Source organism: Salvelinus sp. IW2-2015, linkage group LG4q.1:29 (genome assembly GCF_002910315.2).
Source record: "Salvelinus sp. IW2-2015 linkage group LG4q.1:29, ASM291031v2, whole genome shotgun sequence".
Classification (NCBI taxonomy): Eukaryota; Metazoa; Chordata; class Actinopteri; order Salmoniformes; family Salmonidae; genus Salvelinus; species Salvelinus sp. IW2-2015.
In genome coordinates, this window is record NC_036842.1 from 74,466,432 (window position 1) to 74,476,786 (window position 10,355).

At 43.9% G+C, this 10,355-nt stretch overlaps 1 protein-coding gene across 1 annotated transcript in view; it reads left to right on the top strand.

Moving 5' to 3' along the window:
* The window catches only part of LOC111962521 (voltage-dependent calcium channel subunit alpha-2/delta-1-like), an 81,254-nt gene extending 71,309 nt beyond the window's left edge, over positions 1-9,945 (top strand). Inside the window, 5 exon segments of the mRNA XM_070439783.1 lie at positions 2,109-2,130; positions 4,225-4,282; positions 4,285-4,317; positions 5,272-5,354; positions 7,795-9,945. Coding sequence (XP_070295884.1) covers positions 2,109-2,130; positions 4,225-4,282; positions 4,285-4,317; positions 5,272-5,354; positions 7,795-7,905 — 307 coding nt within the window. The 3' untranslated portion in view covers positions 7,906-9,945.
* Positions 9,946-10,355: the final 410 nt, after the last annotated feature.

The window sequence follows — 10,355 nt, forward strand, 5'->3', positions numbered from 1 at the left end:
TGCCGAAGGTTTAAGACCCAGTCTTCAGACAATGATCAGTCTCGTCAAACCCACCGTCCTCCTTACCTCCATTTCAAAACAAGAACTTCACGAGACACTAACCAGGTCAAGTTTATCTGTGATCCTGAGAGGAGAGACAGCAAGGCTGCTGCCAGGGCCACGATCTTTGTCTATTCTGGTGAGACACACACACACAGCACACACAGCCACACACAGCACCCCCACACATGCATAACATGCATTAACTCTTGCTTTGAACTCTCTGTTACATACGTGCATTCAGGAAAGTCATTCAGACCCCTTCACTTACGCTACAGCTTATTCAACAATGTGGATTAAATACGCTTTTTTCCCTCATCAATCTACACACAATACCCCCATCATGACAAGCAAAAAAACAGGTTTAAGAAAATGTTTGCAATCTAAAAAAAAAGGGAAATGTATAACATTTTACCATAATATTCAGACCTTTACTCAGTACTTTCGTTGAAGCACCTTTCAGCATAGTAACCAGCCTGAGCTCTTCTTGGGCTTTATGACCATAAGCGTAGGCCACCGTCAATTTGGGGAGTTTCTCCACCAATTCTTCTTCTGCAGATCCTTTCAAGCTCTGCTCAGGTTGGATGGAGAGTGTCGCTGCACTAGCTATTTTAAAGGTCTCTCCAGAGATGTTGATGGCGGTTCAGTCAGGCCTCTGGCTGGCCCACCTTCGAGGACACTTCAGAGACTTGTCCCGCACAGCCACTCCATGCATTGTCACTTGCTGTGTGCTTAGGGTCATTGTTCCTGTTGAAGGTGAACCTTACGCCCCAAGTCTTGAGTCCTGGAGCACTCATGGAGCAGGTTTCATCAAGGATCTCTCTGTACTTTGCTCCATTCTCCCATCTCTACAGGGAACTCTGGAGCTCTGTCAGAGTGACCAACATGTTCTTGGTCACTTCCCTGACCAAGGGCCTTTCTCCCCCCTGATTGCTCATTTGGCCGGGCGGCAACAGCTCTATGAAGAGTATTGGTGGTTCCAAACGTCTTCACATTTAAGAGAACTGATGGAGGCCCACTGAGTTTTGGACCTCAATCTGCAGACATTTGACCCTTCCCCAGATTTGCTTGCCCTCGACACCACCTCACGTCACAGCTTACGGACAATTTCTCGACCTCTATGGCTTGTTTGCTCTGACAATGGCACTGTCAACTCGGACCATTATATAGCACGGGTCTGTGTGCCTTCAAATCTGCTCCAATCATTTGAATATACCCACAGGTGGACTCCAATCAAGTTGTAGAAACATCCTCAAGGCAGATCAATGGAAACAGGATGCACCTGAGCCTCAAATTTCTTGGGTCATCAGCAATGGGTCTGCAATACTTATGTAAATAAAGGTATTTCGGTTTCATTTTGTTAAAACCTAAAAAAATGTTTTGCTTGTCATATGGGTATTGTTGCGCAATTGATGGGGGACAAAAATATTAATCAATTTTAGAAGAGCGTACTAACACATTGTCGAAAAAGTGAAGGGTCTAATACTTCTGAATCGCACTTATATGCAATATATTTCTGTCCTTATGTTGTGAATTTGCACTCACTGCTCTCTCCTCTCCACTCTTCCAGCCCCTATAGCAGACATGCTGAGCTATAGGTTGGTTGGCCTCCACTGCGCCTGTGAGTAAAATGGCTGGTACTGTAAACTACTGTTAGAATGGTCTGCCTGTTTATGGACCAACATAATGTGTTGTTGTCTCTCTAGAGTCGATACGATACAGCAAGCTCTTCTACGGCTCATATTCCCCAGCTTCCTAGAGGCAGGTGAGTGGTTAGGTACAAGTATATTGGATGTAATTAGTCCGATATACAACAGTCAATTATATACAAGTACAATATGCTTATTGTTGTCCGCTAAAATGGGCTGTTAATATAGTTAAAATATCCTGGGCTTTGGAGTAGTTATGTGGAGGAGTTTAAGCACAGACCCTGTTGTTTGCTTGTTGTTGATTTGTGTTTTGGTTGCGTATGGTGACAGTAGTGGATTTCTCTCTCTCTATCTCTTTCTCTGTATCTCTCTCTCTCTAGCGGACTCAGATGATGACATGTCAGCTACATGTTTAAGGAGATTGTATCACAGAGCAGACTCAGTACTTCTTCGACAACGAAGAGAGATCCTACTCGGGAGTCCTTGACTGTGGAAACTGCCAGTGTGTGTGTGTGTGTGTGTGTGTGTGTGTGTGTGTGTGTGTGTGTGTGTGTGTGACATATAAGGGAGATTCTCCTTCCTGGATAATTGTAGATCCAGAATGGGGTCAGTTTCCTGCCTTCCTCAGTGTTTTCCAGCTCTGTCCAGGCAGCTGCTGTTGGCTGGGCTCTGATCAGACACATTACATTGATCTGTCAGAAGCTGGACGCAGGGGGAAACAATGTTTGCTGAGAGCCCTCTCCCAACCTTTTCCCCTGTTTTTGTGCTGCAACTCACATGTGGTGTGAGGGCTGAATGTGGTAGAACTGCAGTGGGTATATGAGCCCCATGCGACTGACGTTTTTCTCCTCAATATTAATGACTAAAGACATGTAAACTTTAACGAGCGCCATAAAGAAAGAGCTATTCCACAGACGAGAGGACGCAGTTGCTCCACTGCCCTGTAGTATGTGTGTGATTTATTAATTGCTGTTTGTTCATCTGAACCACATATACACCACATTACCAAAAGTATGTAGACACCTGCTCGTCAAACATCTCATTCCAAAATCATAGGCATTATTATGGAGTTGGTCCCCCCTTTGCTGCTATAACCGCCTCCACTCTTCTGGGAAGGCTTTCCACTAGATGCTGGAACATTGTTGCGGGGACTTGCTTCCAATCAGCCACAAGAGCATTAGTGAGGTCGGGCACTGATGTTGGAGCGATTAGTCCTAGCTCGCAGTCGGCTTTCCAATTCATATGTGTAGGCCAGTCAAGTTCTTCCACACCGATCTCTACAAACCATTTCTCTATGGACCTCGCTTTGTGCACGGGGGCATTGTCATGCTGAAACAGGAAAGGGCCTTTCCCAAACTGTTGCCACAAAAGGGCTCTGTGCAGGTCCGCAACCCACCTTGGGTCGCGACCCATACTTTAAGAAAGGCTGGCCTAGAATCTCAGTGTATGCTGTAGCATAAAGATTTCCCTTCACTGAGACTAAGGGGCCTATCCCGAACCATGAAAAACAGACCCAGACCATTATTCCTTAGGCAGGTAGCGTTCTCCTGCAACCGCCAACCCCAGATTCGTCCATCGGACTGCCAGATGGTGAAAAGTGATTCATCACTCCAGAGAACGCTTTTCCACTTTTCCAGTCCAATGGCGGCGATCTTTACACAACTCCAGCCGACGCTTGGCATTGCGCATGGTGATCTTAGGCTTGTGTGTGCCTGCTCGGCCATGGAAACCCATTTCATGAAGCTCCTGACGAACAGTTATTGTGCTGACGTTGCTTCCAGAGGCAGTTTGGAACTCGGTAGTGAGTGTTGCATCCGAAGACATCCTATGGCGGTGCCACGTTAAAAGTCACTGAGCTCTTCAGTAAGGCCATTCTACTGCCAATGTTTGTCTATGGAGATTGCATGGCTATGTGCTCGATTTTATACACCTGTCAGCAAAGGGTGTGGCTGAAATAGCCAAATCCACTCATTTGATGGGGTGTCCACATACTTTTGTATATATAGTGTATATCACCACGGTAGCCCATATGTGTGATGTCGCAGGAGGCGGAAGGAACGAGCAGCGTTTATGGTTTACTATTATCTGAGGCAGATAAAGAGCATGTTGTGTGTATGCTTTGTTAGTCTGTTGGGAGTGTTTCCATTTGTTTTGGGGTTGAAATCTAGTGGAGCCTCTTCCTTCTGTCTTGGAATAATGGTGAATTCCATTGAAAGAATAAAATAACATTCCAATGGAAGGGAAGTGTTCTCTCTCCTCTCTCCCCTCCCTCACCTCTCATCTCCTCTCTTCCTCTCCTCTCTCCCCTCCCTCACCTCTCATCTCCTCCTCTCCCTCTCCCCCTCTCTCCACCTCTCCTCTCACGATGTATAATGCTAAGTAGCTTACTGTGTGTTGTGTGTGTGTGTGTGTTGGTGTGTGTGTTGTGTGTGTTGTTGTGTGTGTGTGTGTTGTGTGTGTGGTGTGTGTGTGTGTGTGTGTGTGTGTGGTGGTGTGTGTGTGTGTTGGTGTGTTTCAGGATGTATCGAGCTAGAAGCTGCCCCACACTAACCTGGTGTTTCTGATCACTGATGCCAAGGCCACTGCTGATGTCTGTACCCCAGACCACTAAGACAAGCTGAGCAACCCTGTATCCTTTACACATACACCACATAACACACACACATACAAACCTCTACATTAGAAAACGGTAACAGAAGCTCAGCACACTGTATCTATCTACATGTTCTACAATTACAACATAATACCAAGCCTGTTTATTGAAACCACAGGCTGTAGATAAGAATACCTCACATATAACTACATCATCCATCAAGCAGACACATGGTAGTACGTTGTATTCATTTAGTTAGTATTACTGCTGGAGTGAAAACTCTAGTCATGTTTAGGCAAGTCTAAATTCATATGGACTATGTATCTGAATGAACATCTGGAGCCCATGTTGGGATCACTTTGAATCTGTGTGTGTGTTGTGTGTGTGTGTTTGTGTTGGTGTGTGGTGTGTTGTTTGGTGTGTTGTGTTGTGTGTGTGTGTGTGTGTGTGTGTGTGTGGTGTGTGTGTGTGTGTGTACGAGACATATGTGTCTGGGGATTTAGCTTCCTGCTGGTGTAACAGTAAAAGTGTCATCATCAGAGTTCAGCGAGGGGTCAAACCAGAGGCCTGTAGTTTATTACAACTCAATATGCTGATAATGAGGACTAAACACACACACACACTCACACATACAGCGAGATAAGCTATAAAATGTACACACTCCCTGTATTGCACACTATTTATCAGCAAGAGAGTCTGTCCAATCACAGTGTCATGTTCAATCATGATGAATGGAGTTGTTAAAGGGTAATACTCTGCCACAGGCAGGGTGATATGTCTGAGTTTGTAAGGGAGAGTGTTAAAGGGTAATACTCTGCCGCAGACAGGGTGATAGGTCTGAGTTTGTAAGGGAGAGTGTTAAAGGTGTGAGATGTTAGAGATCTACAGTATGTTTGACCAAGACGTGTCAGTATTTAAGATCAGAGTGGGAGTATTGTACTAATAGGAGGTGTGAGTGTGTTAGTATTTCCTTAGTGTGTGTGTGTGCAGCCCAGGGTCCAGACCCCTGTGAGCTGGCTCAGAACCCCAGATACAGGAAAGGACCTGACGTGTGTTTCGACAACAACATAGACGTAAGTTCTCTTTCTCTATCTCTTGGTTTGAATGTTCTTCATTGCCTGATTGCATGAATGTGTTTATCTGGTTTACATTTTGCTCTCAGGGATCTTTTTTGTTCCATCAAATGAACTGGTTGCTTGCATGACAGGTCTTCTCATGTTCATTCTCTCATCTTTCTGACATATTTCATTAAGTTATATCATCCTGCATTATTCCACCCTTTATACTGACTTTTGTTAACTGGCACTACAGTAACTGTCATTTAGTGTTTTTGCATGAAATCTTCATTCTCATCTTTTACATTTTTTTCTTTCTCCTTGTCTCTTTTTCTATTTCCAATTTCCATCCTGCATTTTGCATCTCCATTGGCTCTTGTTTGAAATGGTAGGACGAGCCCCTGTGTCCAATCAGCGGTGTCTCTGGTCTGAGTCCCGTCCCCCTCCTCCTGTTGCTGCAGGTGTTGATGCTGGGTCCAGGGTCAGTGTCCTTCAATACAAACTGAACTGAGACATGTCACTCCACCACTGTTGATAGTCAGGCCTTACACACATCAACTATTAACTGACCTGAAACCTTCCAATAATCAGACCTTACACATAGCCACTACTAGCTATGTGGTATCAATTACTACGTGTGTCACGACCGTCTTCTTGAGAGAGATTGGACCAAGGCGCAGCGTGTGCAAAATACATATTTTATTGAGAAGAGAGAGAAAACACAAAACGAACACTATATACAAACTAACAAAAGTGAAGCTAAATAACGTAAGTGCACAGACAAGCAACAAACGTTCAACATAGACAACTACCCACAAAAGCCTACTGCCTATGGCAGCCTTAAATATGGCTCCCAATCAGAGACAATGAATGACAGCTGTCTCTGATTGAGACCCAATCTAGGCAGCCATAGACATAACTAGACAACCTCACTCTTCTCTACCCCATACACATACAACACCCCTAGACTAGACAAAACACACAAAGACAACCCACCCCAACTCACGCCCTGACCAACTAAATAAATAACAGAAAAAGGAACAATAGGTCAGGAACGTGACAACGTGGCTTCTAATACGTCCATCAAATGCATAAACACACTTGGATAATCCCAGAGCAAAAGAAAGGCATCTACCACTTGATCATGTAATTCTACACCAGGTGAAGTCATGTTGTCATGTTGATGTGGATGGAATGTGATTGATCGTGAGAAGGCTGTTACTATGAATGTGACATCATCTCCTACTCTGAAAAATATTGACATCACTCATGTAAATATTTAACATACCCCACAGTATTTCCCTTGCCTATTCTGACACACAGTCTTCGTACTGCCCATAATAGACCTGTCACACACACACACAGGCCGGTAGCGATGTTTAGGCTGGCCTGGGAATGGAGGGTACAGGTATTATACAGTGGATGTAGATCCTCTTTGGAGAGTGAATGTAGGACAAAGCCCTCTTCCCCAGCTGAACGATGGAAGTTCCTCTGCAGTCTATATTCCCTCTAGAGTAAACTGAGGAAGCAACAGATGGGTTTCCTACCTTTGACGATGTGCTGTACTGTACGACACACACACACACACACAAACACACAAACATACACACACACCAAGGCCAAGAGCATGCACAGATATTTACTTTACTCTACTGACTTTATTGTTGCAGTGTCATGTACATGTTTAAAGTGGCGTTTAAGTAACAAAATAAATTGACAATCAACTTTCATAACAGTTGCATACCAATAAAAAGAGACTAGCCTGCTGGCCTTACTAGGTCGATAGGAACAGTAGCCCAAGCTATTTAGGAGGGATATCACACCTGGCACAAATGATTGTCTAGTTGTGTTCTTCCTGCTGAGGGGTGCCCTATACCGGCGCCCAGAGGGGACTAGTTCAAAGTCAGGGTACAGGGGGTGACTTGGGTCTAAAATGATTTTGTGAGCCTTGCTCAGGACCCTGACCTTAAAGATCTCATCCAGGCCTGTCTGTTTATGAAGTCTATGCACATATCTTTGGTCTTATTGGTATTGAGGACCAAGTGTGATTTGTCACAGCACTCTACAAAGTAATTTAGGACCGGGCCATGGTGTTCCTCGTCATCATGCAACAGGCTGATCAAGGCAGTGTCATCAGCGAACTTAACGAGGTGTCTGTCAGGATGGGAACTAGTACAACTATTAGTGTACAAGATGTACAGGAGTGGGGACAAAACACATCCCTGAGGAGAGCCTGTGTTGGTGTTGCGTATGTACGATCACGTGGGGACATATTTTTGACAGATATCCTGAACACTGGCATCAAACAGGAGGAGGACACACACACCGACATTTCAATAATGTTGCACTCTCCTGAACGCAGCCTTGTAATATGTGTTTAATCTGTTATTTGCCACATAATCTGGTTTGAATTATCTCATTAGCTGCCTGTCTGATTAACGTTTGTTGTGTCCAACAGGAGGATGATTCTGACTGTGGGGGCGGGACCTCTTTAAGCCCCACCCTCTGGCCCATGTTGGGGCTCCAACTACTGCTGCTGTGGCTCCTCACTGGCTTCCGACATTCATGACCCCTACACACACACACAAATGCACACACACACACACTCACATCTCACTTAGACAGTGTTTTACATTGGACTGTTTTCTGACGCTCCATCCTCTGAACGTAATCACTGATGTGTTAACTCACTGCCAGTATGGAAGAGGAGTCACTCTCCTTTTCTCCAATCGTTCTCCAATGCCAAAGGGTGCTCTCTCTCATCGCTCACTTCTCTTCTCCACCATGTTTCAATTGCCTGAGATATTATATTCTATTCTATGGTGCAACAGTAAGAGCTAACCAAACCCTTTAATTCTGTAGTATCTATGTATTGGTTTGAGTCTGAGGGAGGTTGAGTGGCTGTCCTTTCATGCCAACATATTATTTTTCACTGACAGCAAATGATTTGTGTATGCCTAGTTGTTTGTATTATTGTTGCTTATGATATTTATTATATGTAGAAAAAGATCATTATGAAGACAACGAACGCTGTAACTGAAATGGACAGCAAAGTTCTCAATAATCCAACTGTTCCAGGTCAACCAGCAGTGAGTAAATAGATGCAGTAGACTAGAGTAGGGTTCACTCAACAGAGAGCTGAAGAACACTAACTATGACACCAAATAAAGCTCCTTAGAGTAACGGGGATAGTTGGCCCATGAAAGAGACTCTGATAACATGTAGGGTCAAATCATACTTTAATATCGTTATGGCCATGGTACCAATCTATGACCTGAGCCAAATACTTTCTAAATACTTTTGGTGTGCTTCATTTAGCTTCACTTGCTGAGTGAGCATGGTTGTACTTTTGGGGCTATTCCATTGGTTCCATTGCACCGGGAAAGCGAAATCTAGTGCAACTCAAGTGATACACTATCTATTTGACCCAGGACTTTATAGATACATATACAGTATAGCTTCATTTGATGCATCAGATTCCTAGTGCCTATGTAGCGTCAACATCCCATTCATATATCCAGAGTTAATCTTTGATGGGGAGTCATTGGAATGATGTCCCAATGTGTCCCAGTTGCACGCCGTACAGTATGCTATGTGTAGTAGTAGAGCAGGAGCAGTAGCTCAGAGATATGTTTCTTATGTTACATAACTAGCTGGTATCTATCTAGCCTGGGGGTCAGTCTCATTCACCTTCAGACTGCCAGACAGACTTGAACCCACCTCTGTAGAACAATGTGCTCCTGAAGTTAGTTTACTCTGGATCCCCAGACTCAGGATTTCAGCAAAGTGAAAGACAGAAAAGCTTTCCAAAAGACTACAGGAGTTTGTATCACATGCCCTGGTGAGCAGACAACTGGAGAATGATATCAGCATATACAGTATAAAGACTGTTTCTTTTCCGTCTTCTTCTACTGCTTGTTTCTTCTTTGTGTTGCTCTCTAAGTGCTGTCAACGAGACGCTGAAAGCTTGGTGTCAGAATGCTGCAATGTGACGGAATGAGTCTGTTCGATGTTGGACGCTCCTCAAACCATGGAGAGTCACTGTTTGGCCATGATGGAGAGGACCAAGGTACAGGCACTGTTACCACAGACCTGAACCACAGACAGTTTCATGTCTTACCCCACTCTTATCCCAACCTTACCAATAGTTAAGTTCACTGTAAACTACACATTACAAAAAAGCAGCAATGTAACCCTACCCCAAAATGAAGAACTAACAGCTCATGTTATGTCGTTTTTACATCAGGGCCTATCGCTGCCAGTGTTGTCCTTTCTGCCATGGCCATCGTGTGACTAACTGGTTTGGCGTTCAGGATCATGCCTGTTTATCGGAGTCGCGTGTTGACGTGTGTATAACACCAAGGACATTATGTAGCCCTGGTACAGGCATGTCCCTGGGGTAATCCTTGATTGTGCTTTAATACATGACTTACTCTTTTGTGGAACTTGACTAGCCTGATTAAATTTTGTATACATTTGTACAATAATGATATTTACTGTAAAAAAAAAAAAGAAACTGAAAAAAAAAGATATAATGTTTATATAACATGGTGGTGATTCTTGTGCAAATATGATGTATTCACAATAAACGTATAGTATTGTTATGGTCTATTGATTAGCTGTTCGTTCAACAGGAGAGTATTTTATGGACATGCAACTTGGCACAGCAGATGGACATAAAAGAACCGCTTACTGTTTGAGGTCCCCTGTTCCCACAAGTAATACTTCAATAATGATTTAATAATAGTTCATGCTGGAGAGATCAAACAGCGGGTCACAGATCAGGACAAACATGGTATTATCTTTCAGCTGTGCAGAGCAAGGTCAGGATACTGCTAAAGATGAGGTGAGGGGAGAGGACAACTCTTCCTATCTCTGCGAGAACAACAGAGAGTAGCTCACAGCCATTCCACTGTGTTAGGAGCCTTGATACAGAGTCAACTGTACTGTCGCTGACAGGTTAGTAAATAACTCATGCAGTTACATGGATGTACTATACAGCACTGGTTTGTAATGTGC